Source organism: Pinus tabuliformis, chromosome 2_1 (assembly GCF_031772625.1).
Source record: "Pinus tabuliformis cultivar Carrire ecotype Pingquan chromosome 2_1, CPIR1, whole genome shotgun sequence".
NCBI classification, from domain to species: Eukaryota; Viridiplantae; Streptophyta; class Pinopsida; order Pinales; family Pinaceae; genus Pinus; species Pinus tabuliformis.
This window is the reverse complement of record NC_142299.1, coordinates 632,995,701-633,023,582: the sequence shown is the minus strand read 5'-3', so window position 1 is coordinate 633,023,582 and position 27,882 is coordinate 632,995,701. Positions and strand designations below refer to the sequence as shown.

Sequence of the window (27,882 nt, the reverse complement as noted above, 5' to 3'; positions counted from 1 at the left end):
GATGTAAGACAGATGGTAACAGGGATGCCTGAATTCCAAGTAGAGAAAGAAGGTGTATGTCCGGGATGTGCCGAAGGAAAGCTCAAAAGGGGACCATTCCCTTCAAGTCAAAGCAAGACCTCCGATATATTACAACTAGTTCACTCAGACATATCAGGTATGATGCCTGTGAACTCCTTGGGAGGATACTCATATTATCTCACTTTTACAGATGACCATTCTCGAAAGCCCGGGATATACTTCTTGAAAAAGAAGGATGAAGTGTTCCCTTGGTTCCGACACTTCAAAGCCCTAATCGAGAATCAAACCGAAAAGAAGATCAAGATCTTAAGAACTGAGAATGGGACTGAATATGAATCTAATGAGTTCCATGATTTTTGTAAAGAGGCTGGCATCAAGAGGGAGACTACTACACCATATACTCCTGAACAAAATGGTGTGGCAGAAAGGAAGAACCGCACAATTATGGAAGTTGTCCGGGCCATGCTACATGATCAAAGTCTTCCTAAGTTTCTATGGGCTGAAGCTGCAAACACTGCCGTATATGTACAAAATCGATGCCCTCATCAAGCATTGGGTTCCAAGACTCCTGAAGAAAAATTCACCGGTAAGAAACCTGATGTTTCTCATTTTAAAATTTTTGGAAGCCCTGTATACTTTCATGTGCCGAAAGAGAAAAGAAATAAATTGGGAGCATCTGGAAAGAAGGGAATTTTCGTGGGCTATGGTGAAAATACTAAAGGCTATAGAATCTATGTAGCCGGTCAAAGGGAAGTCATAATTAGTCATGATGTCACCTTTGACGAAGATATGGCTCTCAGCAAGGTGATCAATCTTCCGACTTTGAGGAGCTCTCAAGAACCCGACACCAGGGAACCGAAAGAAAAGGATGATGAATCAATGCCTGATGTAGAAGAACCCATGGATCTGATTGATCCTCCTCCATATGAGCCTTCCTCCTCTAGGAAGAGGCCTTCATGGCTTAAGGGGTTACTTGATGATGCTGAAGGACATGCTGCACCCCGAGGAACCTTTCGTGAAAGTAAGAAACCTAATAGGTATCAAGGATACCTGACCATCATGAGCACGATCATACAAAATGAACCTTCATCATTCTCAGATGTCGTCAAGCATCAAGTATGGAAGGATGCTATGACCGAAGAATTTGAGTCTATCATAAAGAATGATGTTTGGGAAGTAGTTCCCAGACCCCAGGACAAGACTGTTGTTACTTCCAAATGGCTTTACAAGATAAAGCATGCAGCAAATGGAAGCACGGAAAAGTATAAGGCTCGTTTTGTTGCTCGAGGTTTCTCCCAAAAGGAAGGTATAGACTATGATGAGATATTTGCACCTGTTGCCAGATATACGACCATCCGCTCGATCATAGCCCTTGCCGCTTCACAAGGATGGAAGCTACATCAGATGGATGTCAAGACTGCGTTCTTGCATGGCTCAATCAAAGAAGAGGTCTACGTGGAGCAACCTGAAGGATTTGAGATTTATGATCGAAAATCTCATGTATGCAGGTTGAAGAAAGCTCTCTATGGGCTGAAGCAAGCATCCCGAGCATGGTATGAGAGGATCGATAGCTACTTGATGAAGCTGGGATTCACTAGGAGTGAAGTCGATCCTAACCTTTACTTTAAGGTTGAAGATGACAAGCCTCCCATACTGGTGTTGTATGTGGATGACCTCTTTCTAACAGGTGCAAACCCTCTCATTCACAAATGTAAGAGGGAGCTGGCCTCTGAATTTGAAATGAAAGACCTAGGACTGATGCACTACTTCCTAGGACTTGAAGTGTGGCAAAAGCCAGGAGAAATTTTCCTATCTCAAGGAAAATATGTGGTGAAGATATTGGAAAGATTCGGAATGGTGGACTGCAAGCCTGTAACTACTCCGATGGAGCTTGACTTCAAGAAGTTAAGCGGTAGTGCTGCTGGACCTGTTTTACGAAATGCTACCAAGTATCGACAACTCGTCGGAGCATTAATGTTCTTAGTGAACTCCCGTCCAGATATATGATTTGCAGTCAACACGTTGAGCCAGCATATGGTTGAACCCCACCAAATACACTGGATTGGTGCCAAGAATCCGCTGAGATATCTTCGTGGCACTATCACTTATGGGTTAAGATACATTGCCAGAGATGTGAGACTATTTGGATACACAGATGCAGACTGGGCAGGCAATGTGGAGGACCGTAAGATCACTTCCGGGTCTTGTTTCTCCTTGGGATCTGCTTCGATATCCTGGATGAGCAGGAAACAAAAGTCGGTGGTTTTGAGCACCGCCGAAGCAGAGTATATTGCTGCTAGCATGGCTTCTTTTGAGGCAGTTTGGTTGCGAAAGCTCTTCAGTGAGTTGTTTGGATTCACATTGGATACCACTATGATCCTTTGTGACAACCAAAGTGGGATTCATTTGTCAGAGAATCCCGTATTCCATGATCGCTCCAAGCATATTGATATCAGATACCATTATATTCGAGATATGGTGCAACGGGGAGCTATAAGGCTCCATCATATCGGTACAGATGAACAGGTCGCTGACATTCTGACAAAACCCCTTGGGAAAGTGAAATTTCTGACTTTCCGTGAACAACTTGGAGTTGTTCAAAGACCCTCCAATGAGGGTCATGTATGATGCATTGAGCTCTGAGAGCTCCAGGGGGGTGCGGGGTGCTTCTTGGAGCAGCATATGACCACAGGATTATTCACTATCCCCTGGTGGTATACATGTACACCCCGTGGCGACATTGTAGCAGGATTGATGTGTTCTCCTGTGAGGCCTGGATTGATGTGTTCTCCATGGCAATTGTAGCAGGATTGATGTGTTCTCCTGTGAGGCCTGGATTGATGTGTTCTCCATGGCAGCCTGGATTGATGTGTTCTCCATGGCAATTGTAGCAGGATTGATGTGTTCTCCTGTGAGGCCTGGATTGATGTGTTCTCCATGGCAATTGTAGCAGGATTGATGTGTTCTCCTGTGAGGACAGGATTGATTAGTTCTCTTGTCGAGGCATCCTACCCATGCAGTCTGGGACTCATGGGAAGTACCTCTCATCTGATCAATGAGCAGGGAAATGAAGTTAGGGACCATAATAGTACTGATGGACGCATCGTTGTAACTATCGTACTCCCTACGCTAGGATGACCTCTATTGATCTGGGATCAATGATACTGGTCTGGGACCAATGGTAGGAGTTGTACCATACTATGACGCTGACTTCGGGTCGGTTGAGACTGGTCTGGGATCAGTGGTACATACTCTGAGACTGACTTTGAGTCAGTGGAGGATGATATTGGTCTGGGACCATTGGAGTTGTACTCACTATGACGCTGACTTTGGGTTGGTTGAGACTGGTCTGGGACCAGTGGTACATACTCTGAATCTGACTTTGAGTCAGTATGATACATCCTCGATCATTTCTTCTTCATAATTCGGACAAAAGCAGAGTAGAACAGAACAATGCAAGAGCAGCGCTGAACAGAACAAAACAGTACAGATCAGTGCAGGGTAGAACAAGACAAAGCAGAACAGGCAAAATAGAGCAGAGCAGGGCAAGGGTCAGGTTGTACAAGGCAGTGCATTTGATGGATGAATAGTAACGACCGATAGACAGATTGCAGATGAAGTTCTCCATGGTTGAGAGGGAGTGTTAAAATTGGCAACCAGGGCAAAACTTCATGTGGGTCATCTTATTCATGGCTAATAATATTTTTATTAGATTCCTCTCGTCGAGAGGTGTAGGATTGATATAAAGATCATCCAATTCCGATAAGTATTCATGGAGATATGAATTTATTTTGATTATGGAATTATTATCAAGCCGACCTACAACTCATGTAGGGTCAGAAGCCCAACAGTCGCATCTATTCACCCACCAACGTTGTGTATAAATATAAGAGTACTTTTTCTCATTTGGACTCACTCATCTCATCACATCTCTCTCTCTCTACTGCGCACATATGAGTCTCTTCTCTACTGCGCTGAAATGGGTCTCTCTCTCTCTCACACATGTGAAGCCGGAAGCTGTTGAATTTGAAGCTGCAACTGCAGAAGTAAAGATTGACTTGCGTGGCCTAGAAGATCTCCTCTTTGGAACTGCGTTGTAGGTTCATCTGAACCCCCTTTGAAAGCCACAACTTTTGGTGGTGGAATGAAGTCAATCCGACGAACGGTTTGCAAGATATCGACTGCCCTAGTTTGAAGCCGGAAACTGCTGAAACTGAAGCTGCAACTGCAGAAGTAAAGATTGACTTGCGTGGCCTAGAAGATCTCCTCATCTAAACTGCGTTGTAGGTTCATCTGAACCTCCTCTGGAAGCCGAAACTTTTGGTGGTGGAATGAAGTCAATCCGACTGTCGGTTTGTGAGATATGGTCTGCCCTAGTTTGATAATGAAGTCGCTAATGCTGATGCTACTGATCTAGGGTTTGCTACTGCTGATATGAATCAGATTTATTGTACTATTTCTCTCTGCTGAATTATTGAAGATAAAAGAAGATTTGATCAAAGGGTTTCCCCACACATTGTGGGGTTTGTCCCTGGCTAGCCACCACATCTTGTGTCTCTTGTCTTGGCTTGTTTTCTGTCGATCGTTTAATGTTCTATATGCACTTTACTTTACGTACATGTGATTGCTAATCAGTGGAATATAATAAGAAAAAGAAGTAAACTGTTATAAGCATAGAACATACCATAACTTAACATCGAGGCTCAAGGGGAAAGAGCATGATGTGTGAGATATAGCAATGGATTCCCCCTTTAAGGTAGGGCGGTTCATTGCCCATCAGGGGTTGGGACAATCATGGGTTCCTAAATGATAAAGGAGGCTCATCTAGGGCCTGTAGGAACCAGGTTGATGGCCATGATGATGGGGTAGAGGGATTGGTTTTTTTCCACATGCTAAATGTGTTTGTCCCGACCATATATTGCATTTTGTGGTACATTTTCTTGTTGAATGTGGCCAATTATGCTTCTAATTTTCTTTTCAACTGCATTAACCTTTGGGGCATCATTCCAAGCCCGACCCAAGGTGTGGACACGGGGAGGGGGAAGGCTAACCCTATGTGGACCCAGGTGGGAGAAATGATGAATGAGATTATAATGAGTAGAAGGGGAGTAATATATATGGAAGAGGTAGCAGGACCATGCAACCAAAATCAGGGTTTCCCATGTAATACCATCTCTAAAGCCAAAGGATCGGTAAAAGAGATCCCATGAAACTAGGGTCCCAAGTTAACACCCAAAAGAGGTCTAGGGGACAAGAGCAAAAACCTAACCCATTCTTTTTGCCGAATCCCCCCATTAATCCATTCCCAAAAGTGTCCATGATAAGCAAACTACAATAATCAATTACCAAATGACAAGGCATACCTTTAGGTTCGGTAGGCCCACCTTCAAACATAAGATCATGGCAGATGGGTGAGGGGTCACATGGTTGGCTCAAGTGGTGGAGAAATGGCACAACAAGCTAGTTGGTGGTTGCAAGGGGTTGTTCGTTGTCGACTGAGAACCATCTCGGAGAATAAATTTATCCTAGGGATATCACCCACAAAATGGTGGGTAACAGGGCTTTGGTGACAAAAATTACTCCAGACAACACGGTACTTTTTTAAGAAAAATACATATGTCAACACAAGTAATAATCACTACAAAAGGTTGTTGCACTATCATATCCAAGCCTGCCTCAAAAGGTTTCTTAGGACTGGACACTGTAATCATGGGGACTTTTAAACCTCTGAAGAAAAATGGCATATGCAATTATATCATTGTCGACATAGGATATGCTTGTATTTTTGGCTTTTTTTAGGGCAGGATTTTCGTTATAGCCTAATTGTTTTGGAGATGTAATTATCTTTTTTCCCAAGATGTACTCGTTTGTTCTATGAAGTAATATATGCAGCGTTTCTTAAAAAAAGTTAGCAGAGAACATATATATCAGTCTAGTTTGACTCAGCGAAGACTCATGAGACTTGTCGAGACTTCTCTAGCCTGAATACTGCCCATTAAACTAACAATCACCATACTCACCATGAACTCTTGTTAATTTTAGATAACAATGTAATGTTCTATGCTTAGCACAACTTCCTTTAATGTTCCTTAGCAACCCAATAACAATAGCCAATTATTTCTAGTAGTAATTGCATTATCCATTACTCACATTGACAGTAAATGCAAATAGAACATAAAACAAATGCAAAAGACAAGCCAAGACAAGAGGACACCAAATTCGGCGGATGCCAGGGAAAAACCCCAATGTGGGGAAAACCCTTTGATCAAATCTTCTTATTACTATTCAACAATTCAGCAGAGAGAGAGTACAAAAGTCAATTAGACTATCCCAATATAAAGTCAAATCAGGCCTTTCAAATTCTGCAATCAAACTTCAGCCCTAACCAGAAAATCAACTTTAATCAAAACAACAGAAAACACCTCCTTTGAAGCTAGGTCAAAGGCAGTCAAATTCGGCTTCCTGCAGTGGTCAAAGTCAACCCAAAACAACACAAAAACTCTTATCAAACTCAATCAACCAGCGGTCAACTCTGTGGTCAATGCAAGTCAAACAACTCTAGAATCCTCGATTTTTGTGCCAGTCAATGCAGCCTAAAGAAACCGAAATTTTCCCCTCAAAACTGTAGTCAAAACCTCCTCGGTCAACATTGGTCAACGCTGGTCCTAAAGTCTGAAATTCAGCCTATAATTTTTTGCCTAGAAAATTGTCCTCCTTGCCACATGTGTGAGAAAGAGAGATGTTGCCCAAGTTGTATGAACCAATCTGATGAAGAGAGAGAATAATGTGAGTGATGGATGTCCAAATGAGGTGTGAGGTCTCTTCTATTTGTACACTTTGTTGTGGGTGAAGAGACACATCATTGGGCTTCTTGAGCCTCCATTAAGCTAAGGCCGACTTGAATAATTTGCACGTGTGGTCATAAAATCAAAATCACACTTCTGCTTGTCCGAATGAGATGATCTTTATATCAATCTTAGACCTCTTGAAAAGAGGAATCCAATGCAATCATCATCTCCATCAAATGAGTTGTCCCAAGGCGGAATTTGGCACTAGTTGCCAATTTTAACACTCTATCTCAATTATAGGGAAAATTCCACCTATCGATCCATCTGTCATCATCATACCATCATGTCGTCATGTACCATCTCTGTCATCTCTACTCTGTTGAACCATGAAGTAATAATGAAGAAGAATTGATCAAGAGTGAGTCACAAGACCTTACCACTCTCCACTGACAAAAGTCAGTCCAAAGGTAGAACCTCAAACGGTCCCAGATCAAGTTGTTGAACACCATGCATCCTAGTCATAAGGAGTATGGTTGTACACAATATGTCCATCGGTAGTGCTATGGTCCCTAACCACTTTTAACAACTCATTGGCCAGATGACAAATACTTCCCGTGAGTCCCAGACTCCATGGGTAGGATGTATGTTGGGGCATCGACAGGAGAAGGTGAACCACTCATCCTACTCATATGCCATAGAAGAAGGTGAACCACACATCCTATGCATATGTCAATCGTAGGGGAGGGTGAACCACTCACCCTACATACGTGTCTACAATTGTAGGGGAAGGTGAACTACTCACCCTACACACATGTCAACCATCATGGGGTATCACAGGGGAAGGTGAACCACTCACCTGTACAAAGCGCACCACTAGGGGAAGGTGAACCACTCACCCTATGGTCACTCATAGCTCCAAGAAGTACCCCAAGCCCCTAGGAGCTCCCAGAGCTCAGTGTCCAACTCATGTGGGACCCTCATAGGAGGGTCTTTCCATGACTCCAAGTCTCTCTCAGAAGGCTAAGAATTTGACCTTCCCCAAGGGCTTCACGAGATATCTGCGACCTGCTCATCCGTCTTAATGTGTTGGAGCCTAATTGCTCCTCGTTGTACCATATCCCAAATAAAGTAGTATCTGATATCAATGTGCTTGGAGCAGTGGTGGAATACGTGATTCTCAGAAAGGTGAATCCCACTTTGGTTATTGCAAAATATCATGGTGGTATCCAACACGTGCTCAAATAACTCATTGAAGAGCTTCCTCAACCAAACAACTTCACAACAGGCCATACTAGAGACAATGTATTCAGCCTCGGAGGTGTTTAAAGCAACCGATTTATGCTTATTGCTCATCCAAGATATTGAAGCATACCCCAATAAGAAGCAACATCTAGTCGTGCTCTTACGATCCACCATTGCCAGCCCAGTCAGCATCAGTATATCCATGTAGCGTCAAATTCCTGGGAGTGTATCTCAAACCATAGTTGATTGTGACACGGAGATATCTCAAGAGATTCTTCGCAGCAATCCAATGCATGTGATGGGGCTACATAAATTGACTCAATGTATTCACAACGAAGCATATGTTCGGTCAACAGTTTACCAAGACCATCAGGGCCCCCACAAGTTGTCGATACTCAAAAGGATTTGTTAGTTAAGGCCCAACAGCGCTTCCACATAGTTTCTTGAAGTTGAGTTCCATCGAAATAGACACAGACTTGCATTCCACCGTCCCACATCTCTCGAGTAGCTTCACAATGTATTTTCCTTGACAAAAGGAAAATCTCACTTGGCTTTTGCCAGACCTCCAAGCCTAGGAAGTAGTGCATCAAACCTAGGTCCTTCATATCGAATTCAGAAGCCAACTCCCTCTTGCATTGATAAATGAGAGGGTCTACACTTGTCAGAAAAATATCGTCCACATAAAGGACCAGAATGAGAGGCCTGTCAATTTCAACCTTGTAGTATAGGTTCAGGTCAGCTTCACTCCTTGTAAAACCCAGCTTCATAAGATAGATATCAATCCTCTCATCCCAAGCCCTAAGGGCTTGCTTCAACCCATAGAGGGATTTTTTGAACCTACATATATGTGTCTTTCGGTCTTGAACTTCAAACCCCTCAGGTTGCTCTACATAGACTTCCTCCTTAAGCGAGCCATGCAAGAAAGAAATTTTGACATCCATTTGGTGTAGGCTCCATCCCTGAGAGGCAGCAAGAGAAATGATGGATCCGATAGTGGTGTATCGGGCAACCGGTGCAAATATCTCATCATAGTCCACTCCTTCCTTTTGAGAGAAGCCTCGAGCAACGAACCTAGCCTTGTACTTTTTAGCACTCCCATCAGCTCCATGTTTGATTTTGTAAAGACATTTTGAAGTGACCGTTGAATTGTCCTTGGGTCTAAGAACCAAATCCCAAACATCATTCTTCATAATCAATTCATATTCCTTGTTCATCGCATCCTTCCATACTTGGTGCTTCACGGCTTCTTCGAACGTACATGGCTCTGATTGAACAATGGTACTCATAGTAGCTAAGTACCCTTGGTACCTATTCGGCTTCTTGCTTTCACAAAATATCCCCCTTGGTGCAACATGTCTTTCAGCGTCCTCAAGAGTATCTTTGAGCCACAAAGGTCTTTTCCTTGAGGTAGAGGACTCACCAGGAGGTGGATCAATGGGATCCATCAGGCCTTCAACATCGAGCGTCGGATCATCTGTTGGAGATTCATCCTTCTTTCCTACATCATCATCATTGTCCTTCCTAGGGATAGGAAGATCTCTGACTTTCCCAAGGGAAGAATCTTCTTTGAAGGTGACATCATGACTTATTTCCACTTCTCTTTGACCAGGCATGTAGATTCTATATGCCTTATAGCCCACAAAAGTTCTTTTCTTCCCAGATGCATCCAGCTTGTTTCTTTTCTTTTTCGGCACATGAAAATATACGAGACAACCAAAAATTCTAAAATGAGAAACATCAGGTTTCTTACCGGTGAAAACTTCTTCGGGTGTCTTGAAGTCCAATGCTTGATGCGGGCACCTATTTTGAACATATACAGCGGTGTTGGCAGCTTCTCCCCATAAGAACTTCAATAGGCCTTGGTCATGAAGCATAGCACGGGTAGCTTCTATGATTGTTCGATTCTTCCTTTCAGCAACTCCATTTTGCTCAGGAGTATATGCAATAGTGGTCTCCCTCTTAATGCTAGCTTCTCTACAATAGTCATTCAATTCAATTGACTCATATTCGGTTCCATTATCAATATTTAATGTCCAAAGTTTGAATGCTTTGATGCTTCCATTGTAATGACATGTTGCTTTTGTATATTTGTATTTGTTGTACTTACTATTAAAATTTTGCAAGTACATGATCTTCAAGATGTTATAGATGTTCATAATGATGAGCATGATGAAGGAAGCTATAAGAATAATGATGATCAAGATGACCCTTATGCCATGAGAAATAGATGACACCTTGAAAGGATGAAGTTCCTCCGATATTATAAAAGAAGGAAGTTGTTGATCTCCTTAAGTTGAGAGGGAGCATGGTTAGAATAAAATGTATATCTCCCCAGTTGAGAGGGAGGGCATATTATGACAGTCATAATGAATACCTTGAAGAAAGAAGGAAACTGAAGAATAAATGAAAATACTACAAATGAATTTTGCAAACAAAATATCTGAGAAGTACTGAGGTTGTATATGGTGCTACTGAAAAAAGTGAAAAGAGAGAAAGTTTCCAACAAGTTGTATTTGGATAACCTGAAGATCATATAAGTAGCATCAGAATGATTGAGGACACCGAAGGTTTGTGTTTGCTTGTATATATGTATTTGAAAGTTTATTACTGATTGGGGCTGTGATTGTGCAGGATCTCTCCGTAAAAAGATTGTACATTTGAAGCATGCTTGGAGTGGTGGATATATATTTGATTTAGTTGTAAAGGAGAGATGACGCATCTTGTGGCAACAAGATGCTTAGGAGGATATTTGGCTTTATGCATTGATGTCTAGACCCTGAAGTAGGAATGGTGGCATTGGTCATGAAGCTTCGACCTTGGATACACACCTAGTATCCTAGGTTGGTGTTGGAGCTTAAAAGTTTGGTGGTACCTAAAGTGGCTAAAGCTTGAATACACCTTAGTCCCACCCGACTAGAGTACCTTGGTCAGGTATCTAATTTGTACCACTGCGTGTGTTGTGAACTCTTCATAGAGTATGTCACTTTGAGATCTTCCATGTATCTCTGTATATATGTAATTATGAATACCTCCCTAGTTAAGAGGGAGTGTTGAAAAATGTAACTAGTGTTGGTCTTCATAATTGTATTTGAGTCATGATGTAATGTATCTGTCAAAAGAAAGAAAAATAAATTGACTTGATAAAGCATGGGTTTCATGCTTGGTCAATGTTTTTAGGTCAAAGCCTCCATTGTAGGCTTCTAGGATTTATGTCAAGAGTCCTAGTCCTTATCATCATGTAAAAGACCCTTCTTGGGCTTCATCTATCAAAAAAGAAATTTATTTTGATGTAAAATAGGTCTTTTAGGTCTCCTCCACCAAGTCAGCCTCAAGAAGGACAAGTCGGCCTCATTAAGGGGATCCGACCTCACAGATTCACTATATAAAGGCAACAACTCAACCTCATTTGGAGCACATCCACAACAAGTTCGATTTGTAGTCACTGGACGCAGAAAAAGGTGTGAAATTCAAGGAAGAAAAAGGAAACCCTAGAGAAGGAGAAGGAAGTCTTTGTCAAGCATACGAAGTCAAATTTTTCTCTCTTTGTCTCACACGTGCGAAGTTGTTGGGCTGTTGGAAGGGCTGAAATTGCAGCACTGTAGCTAAGCCAAAATTCTGAATTTGTTGGGTCGAAATTCTAGAGTAGTTGGGCCGAAATTATGGATCGTTGTTGGGTTGTAGCTACTGGACTAGAAGAGACTACTAAAGTTTGTTGAATCTTATTGGAAGGCTGAGATGGTGGAGGAGGAAGGCCTTTTGGTCAGGTCTAAGGTCTTTGGTCTATCTCAATTTGATTAGTGGAAGAGTTTGACTGGGCTTTCCCCTAGAGAGGGGTTTTAGCCCTAGCTGAGTGCCTACATCCGGTGTCGTTGATCTTCATGTTTTGATTTAATGATTGCGTGATGAAAAGAAGATAAAAAAACATAAACAATAATAAGAATACAAGAATATCTAAGTAATTATCAACATAAGAAAATATTTCTGCCTTTCTGATTTTCTAACATGAGGTACATCAACTCTCTAGGCAAATTCTTCACTCAAAAGTGTAGCGTTTCAAACCCTAAAGGGAGAGGAGAGTATCATCATAGTGTTGGAACCATCACAAGGTCAATGCTCCTCAAAAGGTGGTCAATGTCCTGACTCTGGTGTCTAGAACATTCATCAAATGGGGTTGGACGTCCTCTGAAGTGTTGGAGAAGCATTAGACAAAACCTCAAAGGATGGCAAGTGTACCTGAGAGAAAGCATCTAAAACATATGCAATCAAGTGAGATGAACATCATAGGTAAAAGCACAATAGAAGTATAAGAATGGGCCATATTTAATGTGAAAGGTATCTAAGTACTTCACACAAGCATCATCTTCAAATGTCTTTCTAACTTATGATTTATAAACAGGCTACCATGTTGAGATATGGGAGGGTTATCACAAGGCCCTATTAGGTGCTTCCAACACTAAGCGAAGGAACAACTCCTACGCCGAACCCTCAATTAGAGGGTGCATGTGGTCAATGACATGATTGGGGGCTTACTTCATAGAGGATGCCAAAGTCTTTGTACCAATTATGAAATCCCATCATCCTTGAGCATTATAATGTGAAGAGGGAGAAATCGTGGGACCTAAGTTACCCCTTTGCTCGGCTTATTTATACCACCACCCTTGTGCACCTTTCTCTTCATCAATTTTCCTTTTCTTTCACAAATTTAGCTCAGGTCACAAGCATGATACATTATTGACCCCTTAAAGATGAAGCGTTTCATTGCTCATCAAGGCTAGGATAATCAAACTTCCTTTATTTAGATAGCTCATGCATTAGCCAAGAAGTGGGTGAGGCTTAATGAGGGAGGTAGAGCATAGGCTAGGCTTTTGTCCATGCACTTTTATTTATCCCTACCAACCTTTTGCATTTTATCATTATGGCACATGTTTTTTCCTTTCTTTCTGTTACATCAACCTCTCAGGGAAAGTTTATGAGACCCTACTCAAGGATAAGGAAAACAGGGAACCAATACTAGTGATCGATGCAATCAACCCGAAGTTGAGATAGGGATAGAAAGGAGAGATCAAAATTGTTAAGTATGGATTACCATGGACACACAATATTAATTAGGGCCTCCTATCTATGCCCTTCCTAAACAGCACAAAAAAAAGTCTCAAGGAGGCTCACACTAGACTAGGGACAAGAGATAACCACCAAAGCAAAGCATGGGAACAAGAATAACACCAAAAGCGGTCAATCATCCGATTCAACCGATGATCCATACTAGAATGACCTCAAACACTAAGTGAAATCACTTGATTACAAAAATGGTTGATGTACCTCATATTTCATGACCCGCCTTCATCGGATGAGTAGGCTAGATGTAATAAAGCACTGACTAGAGCATAGATGGGAAGCATCTGAGGCTAGGTATTTGTGGATCATCACAGGGCTGCTCGCTAGCACACTGAAACAATAATAGAAAACTTTCTCCTAGGGTTTAACCACTTGAGTGTGTAACAGGGCTCTCATTTGTAATCATATCATATCATTTTACCCATACATTATATATGTGTTTATTGTCCTTATGGATATCTTTATTGTTAAAATTGGCAAATAGGGCCAAACTCCATGTGGGTCACCTTATTTATGGCAGCTGATATTTTTCTTGGATTCCTCTCTTCGAGAGGTGTAGGATCGATCTAAAGATCATCCGATTCCGACATGTATTTATGGAGATATGAATTTATTCATATTATTGACAATTTGTCAAGGTCGGCCAGCAAGCAAATTACCCCAACTTATCCTCAATGTTGCATTATAAATAGAAGAGGTCTCAAGTCATTTTCATACACACACTTCTCCTAAGATCTCTCTCCACTCGTTTCGGTTTTGTGGCTAGAGAGGTCAAGAGGGAGAAGCCCTAGACACAGTGAAGGAAGGGTTCTAGACGCAGCAAGACAGCGTGCCCTAGACACAGTTGAAGGGAGAGACACCTAGCCGCAGTTGAAGGAGATCTAGCTATGCCCTAGCTGCAGTCACAAAGAAGGCATAGCCACAGTCTGGAAGGTGCCCTAGTGCCCTAACCGCAGGCCTTAATCCGCACTTAAAGGGAGGCCATAATCCGCTGTCCCAGATGCCCTTATACACAGTCAAGAAGGAGCTTTAATATGCTGTCAATGAAGGCCCTAATTCGCTGCCTGGAGAAGCCCTAATACGCAGTCATAAAGGAGCCCTAATTCACTGTCAAGAGAGCCCTAAAACCGCAGTAATAAAGAGGCCTAAAGCCGCAGTCTATGGAGGCGTAATCCGCAGCAAAGGAAGAAGACTTAGCAGCAGATTTGAGGAGCCATAATACGCAGTCATTGACTGACCCTAGGCTGCAGCAAAAGTGCCCTAAACACAGCAAGAATAATTCTGTTAACAGCATGAAAGAAGGCTGTTCCTAGGCATGGGTTTAGGCATCGTTTTGTGACTGCGTTTTCTTCTTGTAGGAGGGCCGAGTTAGAGTAGCTCTAGATCAGATCTGTTGGGGTATCGTTGAAGGAACAAGTATAATGTTTTTGCTGCCTGGAAGCTACAGGAAGACTGTGTGTTAGGCTGCAGGCCATAACACCACAGTCAAGGTTTGTTTATGAATGTTTGAGGGCTTATTTATATGCCCAGATCAGCAGCATATCCCAGGAGCTCTCCTAGGCTGTTTTGATGACTGTTGGAGGACTGCTTGGTGCCCTAACCAGTCATTATGATGACAGGTGCAATCTATCATTGACTGTGTCCCATTTCATGAAGCAGTGACAGCTAGTGCAGCAAGAAGACATCAGAGTTCTGGGAGATGTTTTGGGTCAAGGTTTGACCATGATTGGCTCAGTTTGCTGAACATCCTGTTGATACCAGATGTATGATCTTCAGAGGAAGATTCTGTCCTGTGTGACCAGCATTGTCTTCTCTGGTCAAGTCTTTTCTACTGCTGTCATAAATATCAGTTTTGTATATTTGTACTATCTCTCTCTCTGCTGAACTATTGAAGAATATAAGAAGAATTGATCAAGGGTTTCCCCACATTGGGGTTTGTCCCTGGCTGGTGCCACATCTTGTGTCCTCTTGTCTTGGCTTGTCTTCTACTGTTTATATTTAAGTTCTATCTGCACTTTACTATCATGCTGATGTGATTGCTAATCTGAATATTGTCATTGGGCTAATATGAAAAATTGAAGTAAATTGCTCTAAGCATAGAACATACCTATATTTAACATTTAGATACCAAATATTTTGGATATTATATTCATGAGACAGGTTTGGTTGTCATGCATCTCAATCGCAGGGACATTACCAAGAAATCTTGCCCCTGATAACAAATTTATACACTGGTTTTGGTGCCAGCAAGCTATTTATTTAACCACTACTCATAAAAGGGATTAGCCTTAGCTCAGATATAAAAAGCTGATAGGTTACAATTTATGTTTTAAATAGCATTCATTTCCTTGCTGTATTTTGAGAGATCCATAGTTTCCGTTATGTAAAGAATACATTTAGTAAAACAATCTTTTTATTTAATGATCTCAGTGTTTAACTTTATATTTGTTCAAGAACTGCCACCCTGAGGAATGACTCAATTTCACGTTGTTGAGAACTCCCCCAAGCCCACCCCAAACCTTATCAGATCTTAGTTTTAACCTTTTGCATTTTGCAAGTCAAATCATGTAGTTCAGATTCTTCATAAGCCATCTTCTAAGCTGGCAAATGAGTTTACTAAGAGTCGATGTATCTACAACTTTTGAATTTACACATAAAAATGTGAATGACAAGAATGAAAATGAATATAAGAATTTATTCTAGACAAGAATACACATATAAACGATATATATTTAAAAATCATGACATTTAAAAAACTGGCTCCCATAAAAAGGGCTAATGTCTGATGGTAAGAAATACTAATTTACAACTCACCTCCACGTCACACTTCATCTCTTTAGGACAAGGCTTCACCACATAGAACCTCTGCAAGATAAGAAACAACATGTCAAAAACAGAAATGACTCAAAAAACATCCATAGGATTTCTTCCTTTTCCACAATATATATTGGATGTTGACCTCATGTGTTCTCAAGTAAAAAACTCAACAAATCCAGAGATCAGGTAGCAGCAGCACAAAAAGTAGGTAAATGGGAAATTACTAGAGATCTCAAAGCAGTAAGTTGGGATTCCCCAACCTAGCCCTACCAAATGACAGCCTAGTCAAGACATGAGTGCGATCACAAGGATCTTCATCAGGGGTTGGAACTACAATGAAGCATTTTGGTCCTCATCAAGCTCATTCTAAGATGCATTCAAACCCTTAAATATTCTCGTTTTGAAAGAAACCCACACAAATATTGTTCAAACAGTGCCTCAACATCCAAGCTATTAATGTTTCTCTACCTACAAGAGGTCTAAGGTTCAAGAGGCATAGTTTGCTATGTTCAAGATTCTTATCAAGGAGAAGTCAGTTTAATTGTGTTAAATGATTTGGCTCAGTTCATGTGGGTCTAGATCAGTGGCATGTCCCCATTCCAAAAGACATTTACATTGCTTTGTCCACTTTCTCTGGAATTTTACCTGCTTCCTCTACCTCTTTCATTTTTTTTTTGCTTATGTGACCTAGTGTTTTAAAAACTGGCTGAATCGTTGAGCTGACCGAGCCGACCCCTTCCCGGGCTGGCTCAAGACAAAAATCGGGCCAAAGGCTGGTATGTTACCGAACCGGCCAAGCCGGTCACTGACTTGGCCGGTTCAGTAATAGACCGGCCGACTCAGCCGAGTCCAACATAACATGGCCGAGCCAGTAAAACCCGGTTCGCAGCGGAAAAGGGAGGGAAAGCGGACTCCAAATTAGGTTTTTTTTGGTTTTAGGTTTTTTGCAAGTCCATCTAACCTCTCCCAAGCCTATAAAAGTTACCCAACCCCCTCATATTTTCTCACAGCTATCTCATTGCATTTGTGTGAGCATTTGTGAGGAATTTGTGAAAGAGTTATGGAGCTGGTTTTTGGGGCAGTAGCAAGGAGTCTATATATTACGTGTGTTTTTGTTCTGATCTCTATATATTACTTGTATTGGACAGTGCACTGGGTGCCATTTTGATATAATGGGTATATTCATGAGCCTACTTTGATCATATGTTGTCTTCTCTCTATATTCTAATGCTTTGTGTTTGAAAACATGAATGAAAATCTTTAAATTATGTTTTTTTTATAAAATATATATATATAACGTATTTTTTACAAAGACCGAGTCATTGAAATCAACTAGGCCGAGTCAATACCAAGTCGAAGTCGACCCTCGACCGGTTCCTAGTCTAAGTCGGAGTTTTAAAATATTGATGCGACCATTGTCAATTGCCCTGTATTTTTCCTTTGATTGAAAGTATATGTTCTTGGCTTTCTTCCCTTGCTTTCATCTTCAATCCATCTTGGAGCAACATCGATGTTAAGACTTACGTCATTACCTAGGGAAAAATTTGAAACTTCTACAACTATTACAAGCATCACAAATTTCAATGAGGCATTGTTTAATACAAGTGACACGAGAGTTTCTTCTTCCATATTTTCACCCAAGGCTTTTCACTAATTGAAAATGTTAACCCTTTTTGTTAGGTATTCCTCAATAATTTCACTGGCTTCCATTTTTGAATTATAGATTCTCCCTCAAATTCAAACATCTAGCAAGATTATTGGATTCATACATGTCCTATAGGATTTTCCAAGCATTGTAAGCTAATGCATCCCTTTGAATGTGAGAGGTAATAGAGTCAGCTACTAAAAAGTTTTATCAGCTTCATTGTCTTTGGCACTATGTGCTAGCTTGGTACTGGGATTAACTGGCTCTTGTTCAAGTTTAGCTATCATACCTAATGAATTTCTCATAGCCAAAGTATTTTTCATCAATATTTCCAAACTTCACAATTATTTCCATCCAATTTAATGTTATCAACCACCATTGAACTCAAATCATAGATAGTGCTTGTGCTTGTATGTGTGCTAGAAGTAGTGCTTGTGGAAGTTGCAATAACTTTTCACTAAGTGCTATTTGTTTTGAAAGGCAATATCAACCGACACACTATATGCTTGCACACTAGTGTTCCTAACACATAACACCACACCGAATGAAAAGTTCTATTATGATTTTTGTATAGGGTTGTCCTAAAAAAATTTGGTCATTCAATAACCTTTATAGTAAAAACAAGAGAATGTATCCATTCACTTCCTCACTCACTTTCCCTTATGTCATATTCAACTCTTCTTTGGTCATTTGTCAAACATTAGTCACTTTTTTCCCAAGATGGGGTACCCTCTTAGGATTCTTTACCTAGTTGCAACGATAGTGCCTTGTTCCTTTATGAATCTTATAGCTATAGTTGAACCAAGAATTAAATTCCATAATGTTAAGCAATACAAGCCACAAGGTCATAATCATTTTCGTTTAGAGAATTTGCAAATATTGTGGGTCATATGTGGCACTCTATGATCTCCATCAGCCTAACATAAACCATAAAACAGATTTCAATAATCTCAAAAATGCTCATTCAAATGCAAAAAATGGGATCCAAGAGTCAAAATTCAAATCTAAAATTCCCCTCAGTACCTTAAAAAACTCTAAGCCCCCTTACCAAAACCTCCTTTCTTGAGCATATAACCTAGTTATTCAAAAATGGGGTGAATTTCAATAAAGTTTAATTAAAGAAACTTCATGTATCAAAAATCAGGGCACTGAATGTTGATGTTAGTAGATCGAACAGGTACTTCTGCACAAACCTAAGTGTCAAGGCATGCATAAGTCACCTAATTGACCCTTAAAATAATTTTAATTATTAAAGTAATTGACTTTTACAAGATAAAGCAAGTTAAACTAACGAAATTCACAGGTTATTTGCATCACTGAATTAGATGAATCTCAATCATTGATATCAAATGATGTCGAGATCTAATCTCAACCGTCAATCACTTTGCAGAATACGGTTGTGGATTTGGTCAATAACTCAAACTTATGAAAGGGTGGGTAGACTAGGGAGAAGACACATATATCTTGAGTATGGGACATAGTGACTGAAATCAAGTGTGCAGAGTTCAAGGAAGGTGCAAAGGGGTAGCAAGGGAGATACAGATCATCCAAGCAAGATCGAAGAACAGATCTAGGGTTTGAATAGTTGGATTAGTTCCAAGTTTACTATTGTTTTCATGTTTTCCTCAGTGGGCCATTAACCCAGGAAGGGAGCCCTTGTAAGTTCTAAAGTTATATGAATGAAGAATTGATTTGAAGGGTAGAAATCTCGTGTGCATGTGATTTTGAGATGGTGTTTAATTTTTGTTTCCGTTGTTATAATTGTTCAAATCCTAGCAGTGCTTTTATTCAATAAAATTGAGCAATAATTGTTTTTACAGCAAGGAATATGCTAGGTAATAAATTGTCAAGTTGCTAGGGATAGAAAATTAACATGGTATCATAACTCCATCTCTGAGTGACCGATCTCCAAGAAATGCACAAAAGCCAGATTCGTACAGGAGCCACAAGGGACAGGTTCATCCACCGGTTGTGTAAGGTAGGCAGCAGCGTAAAAAAAATTCCATACACATCAACAAGGAAAAGTTGTACACCACCACAGTACAGCAGAGATGCGAGAAAGTTGTGGTTGATTGGCAAATCGGAGCTTGACAACAAAAATAAAGATCAGGTTAGTATCTAAAAATAAAAAGTAAAATAAAAAAGTGAAGCTTGGACACTGACAACCCAGCAGTGTCAGACTAGACCCGCGGTTGAGAAAAAGTGTCAGCCGCTCATAGTAGAGACAGTGACGAGTGAAAATTAGGAGTAACCACTAGCAACAGACAGGTCGAACCATCCACCGCCAATGGGGGATCGGTTGCCAGCCATGGGTCAGAGCATGAGGGGTAGTGTAGCCATGGGGGACAGCAAAACAACCAACAAGTAAAGGGTTGCTTCATCAGGAATTGTGCACAACAATAGTACACAAGCCGGCAAAGACATCAAGTGCCAAAGGTGAAAAATAAAGGAACAGTGCAAGCAGCTAGCCTTCAATAAAGTACGTGCAGACACAATTCTAAGGTGTCACATGACAAGAACCATAACCACATCTGCGGGATAGCCCAGCAACCACAGAGGGGTTGAGTGACTAGCAAGAGCAAGCAACAACAAAGAAACAGGTCATAGTTGTACGTTCCAGGAGCTGCCAATAAAAAAATTCGAAGTCATACAAAACGTATAGTGGACAGAAGTATAGCACAAAGTACATCAGGCACAAGTTTACATGCAATAGGTACGAAGGCCATTTGCAATATAGCAAGTTTTTTCCAGTACTGATTGGCAAAGGTCATCCTCTAGAGAGGAGGTTGTACCAATCAACTTTGTGGGTGTTTCAAAGAACCAAGACAAAGAGGAGATCTTAGCAGATCTATAAACCAACATTTATTTCTTGTGGGTGCTCAAAGGACTTAACACAAGGCAAATCATCAAATCTAGAAATGGCAACAACCAATATCAAGTTTAAGGACCAGTTGGATGGAACATCAGATTTCCTACCCCGGAAGGCATGGGTTACCTTGTTGCTAAAGGAGAATGACCTTTGGGAGATTGTGGATAAGGAGATTCATGCCAACAAATCCAACACAATTCGCAACCCATGTAAAGAAGGCCATTAGAGCTTAGCAGGTCATCATGGATGCCATGAAAAATAACCTGATTCCTCACTTGGAAGAGAAGAAGACAACCAAGGAGATGTTCAAGGCTCTAGTGGACCTGTTCTTGAGTGACAACATGAACAAGAAGATGATCTTGAGAAACAAGCTTAGATCCATCCAAATGTCAAGATCTAATAGCATTACAAGTTACTTCATAAGGATCACCTAGACATAGGATTAGCTTGTAGCCATTGGGAAGAAACTGAAGAAGTAGAGCTCATAAACGTGGCACTGAATGGTTTTCCCAAGTCATGGGAATCATTTGACAAAGGAATTTGTGCTCAAGAGAAGCTTTCCATTGGGAGAGGCTTTGGGATGATTGCATCTACAAGAAGACTCAGGAAAACTCTAAATCCAATAGACAAGGAGATGTAGAGGAGAACCTAGCCCTGATCAGTTGGCCAGGAAGGGAAAAGACAAGGGTTCCAAGGGTAATAGTAAGGGGGAAACCTCTTAGCCAAGAAGGACATGAGCAAGCTCAAATGTTTCATTTGCCACAAGAGTGGTGTTATGCAACCAGCAAACAAAAAGATAGATCAACGACTTAAAAATTATCCTCTTCGTGGGGGAAACCTCCTTTATATTACATAAATGAACAATTCTTGGATGATACAAATGACAAGACCTCATTTGTGTGTATAGGAATCTAAGGGGTCACAATATAATCAGAGCCTACATAACAATAATAATGTAAGGGCACAACAATAACAACAGTGGGCTTCTATGGGACACAACAATAACAATATGGGGGCTACATGAGCGCAACAATAACAATAAGGGGGATACACTAGTATTATAAGGACCTAACATGCCCCTCTCCTTCAAAAAAGTGTTTTCCTCAACGTTTGAAGAGTTTTGGATGCCTCTGTATAAAATTGTCATCCTCTCATTGGGAATCTTCAACGGGTAAGTTCTTCCACTTAATGAGATACTCTGGAATTGATCGATTTCGTAGCTATCGGGTTCTTGTTTCCATGATTGCTTCAGGCTCAAATATGATTTTTCCTTCTTCGTCAAGTTTTGGCAACACTGTTTGAATAGGGACCTAACAAGTGGGCAATATGCATCACATTGTCCAAAGAATAAGAAGGGAAAGGGGAAGTAGCAACAAAAAGGAGCATCAATAGAGGTTCAGCTTGATGAGTTTGCAGTGAAGTTTAGGATGGACTTCTCATTTGTCTTTGTCTATTTACTAGCACCATTACAAGGAATGCTTAATGCATGGATAGTGGTGCATCACATCATATGACAGAGGCATGGGAGCTATTTAGCAATCTGACAAAGAGCGACTCAGATTTATCTGTCGAACTTGCTAATGATGCCAAGTATGCACTAATGGGGGTTGGAACCATTAAGTTCCAACTAGAGTTAAGAGGGATGTTGGAAGCCAAGGACATGCTATTTGTACTAGTACTAAAGAAAAACTTGCTCTCAATCCTAGTGATCAAGGATAGAGGATATGTCGTTATGTTCAATATACAGAAGGTGTTCATTTGTCTAGAGGAGCTTAACCCATACACAATAGTGGTTATCAAGGTTAAAGAGAGCAACTTATACATATTGATAAGCTGACCTATTCAGAGATTGGTACATGACAATCACAAACTGTGTGAGTTGTGGCACAAGAGGATGGGACACTTGCACTACAAGGTGTTGCCGAGTATGAGGGAGATTGTCCCTGGTGTCCTAGAGTTTAGTATTGAGGAACAAGGCATATGTAGATGGTGTGAACTTGGCAACAATGCTAAGGTTGTATTACAAGCAGCAAGAGTAGGTCCAAGGAGATCTTAGATTTTATTCACTTAGATATATGTGGACCGATGTCAATGGCACCAGTGTAGGGAGCACAGTGCTATATCACGTCTATTGACAACAATTCCAAGAAAACATGGATCTTCTTCATGAAGACCAAGGATGAAATATTCATTCGATTTCGAAGTTCAAGGCCCAGGTAGAGAATTAGACAAGAAAGAAGATCAAGGTCAAACAATGGTGGAGAGCACACCTCCAACAACATTAAGGATTTTTGCAAGGAGGCAAAGATCAAGGGGGTGATGACAGTCTCACACAACACTAAGTAGAATGGGGTTGTGGAGAGAAAGAATTGGTCTATCATTGGTATTCCTAAGGCTATGCTACATGACCAAGAGTTGCTTACGTTTCCTTGGGCAAAGGCATGTAACACTATAATATATGTGTAGAATAGGAGTCCTCGCAAGATATTGGGGGATTCACTGGGGGAAGCCAAAGATAGGGCACTTGAGGATCTTTGGTTGTCCAGTTTGTTGAAGTTAGCTCGAACAGGTGCTTCCAAATAGGCTTGGTGTCTTAACATGTGGAAGTGGTCCAACACATACATTTTTCCCAATACGACTTTCTATTTATAAAGTAACTTTTAATTTATGACAAAAAGTGACTTAAGTTGCTTCAATGGAAGATTAAGTCACAACCGTTGATCTCAAGAGCGCAAGATTTAATCTTGGTCATTCATCTCTTTGCATATCTAGGGTTAGGCATTTGGTCATTAAAGATATAAAAAGCAAAAGGGGAACAAGAGAAGACACACTACATGAATAGGGTTTTAGAGAGTTAGAAGATAAAAGTGAGAGGAAATCGATTTGCCGAGGACAAGAGTTGCATTTAGATTCAAGAGCACAAATCCTACAGTGAGCATGCATTCCTAGAGGGCGCATCAGGGCAGCCAGGGCTTGCACACTTTTTGAGGCACTTTGGCCAATTTTGTGGAGGTCGTACAGGTCGTATGGACTGTACAAAAGCAACAAGAGAGGGACAAACCTTAGCATGGGTTTCGAGGAAACTTGGGGTTGCCTTTCTTATTTGGCATGTTTTTCTAAGCAATTCGTACAGTTGTATGTGTCAGGCCAAGAGGTAACTCTTCAAAAATGAGATTGTATTATTCATTTAGGTTGTTCATGATTATATACAAGAGGGAGTGACTGTTGAGTTTCATCTCCCGATGACTCTCCATTTTCTCTATTATTTATTTACACTATTTACAATTGTTTGCCCAATCCCTATGATTAGGTATCAACATTCCCCCCCCCCAATATGAAGGGATGTCGGTGAGTCCAAACATTGTTCTGAATCTTTCAAGCTTTTCTCTTCCAAGCACTTTGGTGAAGATGTCTACAATCTGCTCATTAGTGGAACAATGGCGAAGATGGATTGTTTTGGCCTCAACATGATGTCGAATCAGATGATATTTTGTATTGATGTGCTTCGTTCGATCACGGAACTTTGGGTTCTTGGCCAACTTTATTGCCGAGGTATTGTCAATCATGAGAGGAGTCGAATGTACTTGTTTTACCTGCAAATTTTCCAGAATTTTCATGAGCCACAAAGTTTCTTTTGTTGCCTCAGCTACTGCCACATATTCTGCCTCTATTGTGGAATCTGCTGGAACTGATTGTTTGCGTCATCTCCAGGAGACAGCTCCTGATCCAAGACTCATAGCATAACCCGAAGTAGATACCCTAGTTTCTTTGTCTCCATCGAAGTCTGAATCAGAGTATCCAATCAAGTTGAAGTCGCCCACTTATGTATACTTGAGTCCAAAGTCTTCAGTTCCCTTCAAGTACTTTAGAAGTCTTTTTGCAGCAGACCAATGTCCCTCACAAGGCTTTTGCATAAACCTGGAGGAGGATTCCAACAGCGAAAAAATGGCTGGTCTGGTAGTAGTCAGGTAGTTGAGATTTCCTACAAACTAATTATACTTTGTTGCATCCTCAAATTCTTTTCCTTCAATGGATGTGAACTTTAAATTTTGTTCCATTGGAGTAGTCAGAGGATTGCATTCAGCCATGCCAAACTTGTTCAACAGATCTCCAATGTACTTCTTTTGAGAAAAGAATATGGACTTCGGATGTTGAGTCACTTCAATACCAAGATAGTAATGAACATAGCCCAAATCAGTCATTTCAAAACCTTTCCTCAATTCCTTCTTTATGAATGCAATGTAGCTCTCATTGTTCCCTGTCATCAAAAGATCATCTACATATACCACAAGATATAAAATTGTTTTGCCAACTTTCTTGACAAACAAAGTTGCATCATCAAGATCATAATGTTTGAAATTGAGTTTCAGAAGATGCTTAGTTAGTTTTTCATACCAGGCTCGCGGTGCTTGTTTGAGGCCATACAAGGATTTCACAAGTTTGTGTACTTTATGTTCATGTCCTTTCACAACATATCCTTTAGGCTGGGACATAAAAACATTCTCTTTTACATCTCCATTCAAGAAAGCAGTTTTTACATTCATTTGATGGACTTTCCAACCATTCTGAGCTGCTAGGGCAAAGAGTGTCCGGATGGTAGCCCATTTTGTTGGGGGGGCAAAAGTCTCCTCATAATCGACCCCTTCCTTCTGTGCAAAACCTTTTGCCACAAGCCTGGCTTTGTGCTTGTCAAGTGAGCCATCAGCTTTATAATTGTTTCTGTAGACCCACTTGCAGCCAATTGGTTTGGTTCCCAATGGAGGATCAACCAGCTTCTAAGTGCCATTCTTTATCAAGGCATCATACTCCTTTTGCATCGCTTCTTTCCATTCATCATGAGAAGAAGCTTCTTTGAAGGAAGTTGGTTCAAAATCTGTAGACAAATTCAATTCACAATCATAAGAAACATCCATATCAATAGGTGCATCAGAGTCATCTACATCACCTCCATTTTGTCAAGTTGAATTTCTAGTTCCTGTCTTTCCAACCTCATCGGGATGAACACTTTCAAGTGTCTTTGTCAGCCACTTTGGGGGACCTTTCTGAAATAGTCCAGGCTGCTCCGTTGATTGAGTTGGGACTGAATCAAGATTGAGTCTCCCAATTCTGTCAATCACATCACTCAAAGTATCAACCATTCTTGGAGTTTCATGCGGGGGAGAGAGTGCTTTAGAAGAAGATTCCACAGGTTGATCTAGTATAGGAATCCCCCCTTCAAGATGTGGAATATGATTATGAAATTCTTGAAATGATTTTGCATTTGCGAATCTATCCAAGCGATCAAGTTGCTGCTCAACAACATTGTCAGTTTTGGATGATTCAAGAAAGATTACATCTCTAGATACAACAAACTTTTTATTGACTTCATCATAGAGACGGTATGCTTTGGAGGTGTTTGAATACCCCAGGAAGATACACTTACAACTCCTTGTGCCAAGTTTGTTTTTATGTACCTTTGGTATCATGGCATAACATGTGGAACCAAAGACCCTGAAATGATTTACCGAAGGAATGTGCCCATACCACATTTCATAAGGAGTCTTGTTTCTAATAGCATTAGATGGACATCTATTCTTTACATATACAGCACATAGAACTGCATCAGCCTAAAACATCGATTTTACATTCTTGAAAAACATCATGGAGCGCACCATATTTAAGATTGTCCTATTCATCCTTTCAGCTACTCCGTTCTATTGGAGATTATAAGGCATAGTTGTCTGATGTTTGATCCCATGTTGGCGAAGATAGTTTTCAAATTCATTTGAAGTGTATTCTTTCCCATTATCAATGCGAATAGAGCCAAATGAGATTGTGCATCATTTTCAATCCATGTATGAAAGTTCTTGAATGTTTGAAAAGCATTAGATTTGTTCTTCAATAAATAAACCCAACACATTCTGGTGTAATCATCAATAAATGTCATCATATATTTATTTCCATTTGCAAAAGGAACAGGCATTGGACCACATAAATCTGAATGAATGAGTTCAAGTTTTCTATGTGCTCTGGAATGTGAATCATGAAAGACTATTTGCTATGCTTTCCTAGAATGCAAGCACCACATTGTTTAAGTTTCCTAGGAATTGTAGGCAAACTAGTAACACCATTTTTTTCAACAAGCGGATGTTGTAATAGTTCAAGTTTCCAAATCTAGCATGCCATAATAAACTTGATGGAAATGTACCGTCATTATAATGAGAATTGTATGAGAAATTTTGTGCACGAGCAGAGGTACCCTGCAGCTTGAGAAGCCTTTCTTCTTCTATCCCCGTCATGACAAATGAGTGGTCTGATGCTTTTCTCACCTCAACCTTGCCATCAAACATGTGAATGGAGTGTCCTTGCTGGCGGATGTGGACCAAGGACAACAAGTTTCTCCTCAGCTGTGGGAAATATAAAACATGATGCAGAAGAAAGTCTGGAAGACCAGGCAATTTAAGCCTGATTGTGCCAAGCCCTGATGGCTTGAGTTTTAATTTGTCTGCAAAGTACACTGCTCCATCAACATTTTCAGTGAATTCTTCAAAGAAATCTCTCTTGAAAGTCATGTGGCAAGTTGCTCCTGAATCAAGCAACCAATCATCCTTCCATGAAGCAAGTGAAGCATTGAATAGGTCTTCAGTTACTCCATTGTTGCAATGTGCCACAACATAGTGAGCGGACTCGAGTGAATGCATCATAAAAACTGATTTGGCCCAAAATAATTATAATGGTTGCAACAAAATGATGTATTTGTAAAGTTGACTGACTATGTCTTCAAAAAAACATCAATTAAATATGTAGGTTCTCAAATATATCTCTACAATGCTCACATACCATACTATATACCACTTAGGGTCTTTATAAAGTAAAAGAGCACATATATACCATAGTCTTAATTAAAGCACCAACCTTACAATGTCATTTTATATCATCATATGCCATAACATAACACTTCATATGCTTTTATATACCACTCACTTCACCTTTATACCATATCATGTGACCTTTTAATATATTAATGTGCCATTACTTTAAAAACTCTCCACATATATGTGCCCATCACACATTATATGCCACGAACTCAATGCACTTCTTAATAAACCATACGTACCATATATAAATGACCACACTAGGAGATATTTTCAGGTAGAAAGTCATCAATGCAAGGGAAGTTACATACCCAACACCGTTGCACGAACAGGGGGTAATTATCGGCCTTCAATAAAAATTTCAACGCACAAGATACCCTCGCCTCATATATCATTCAACGACAACGAAACCATAGTCTAACACACTCTCCAACATATAACCAGTCAAGAATTTCACAGTGTCTCAACAACGAAACCAGAGTTTAATGCACCATTAAATGCAACAACGACTTCAATAGCTGAACTGACCCA

The 27,882-nt window shown here is 40.5% G+C and overlaps 1 protein-coding gene across 1 annotated transcript in view; it reads right to left on the bottom strand.

The window, feature by feature from the left end:
* Positions 1–27,882, bottom strand: part of LOC149202146 (chromophore lyase CRL, chloroplastic-like) — a 145,579-nt gene that overhangs the window by 22,488 nt on the left and 95,209 nt on the right. The window contains exon 5 of the mRNA XM_089403085.1: positions 15,981–16,031. Coding sequence (XP_089259211.1) covers positions 15,981–16,031 — 51 coding nt within the window. The remainder of the gene's footprint in view (positions 1–15,980; positions 16,032–27,882) is intronic.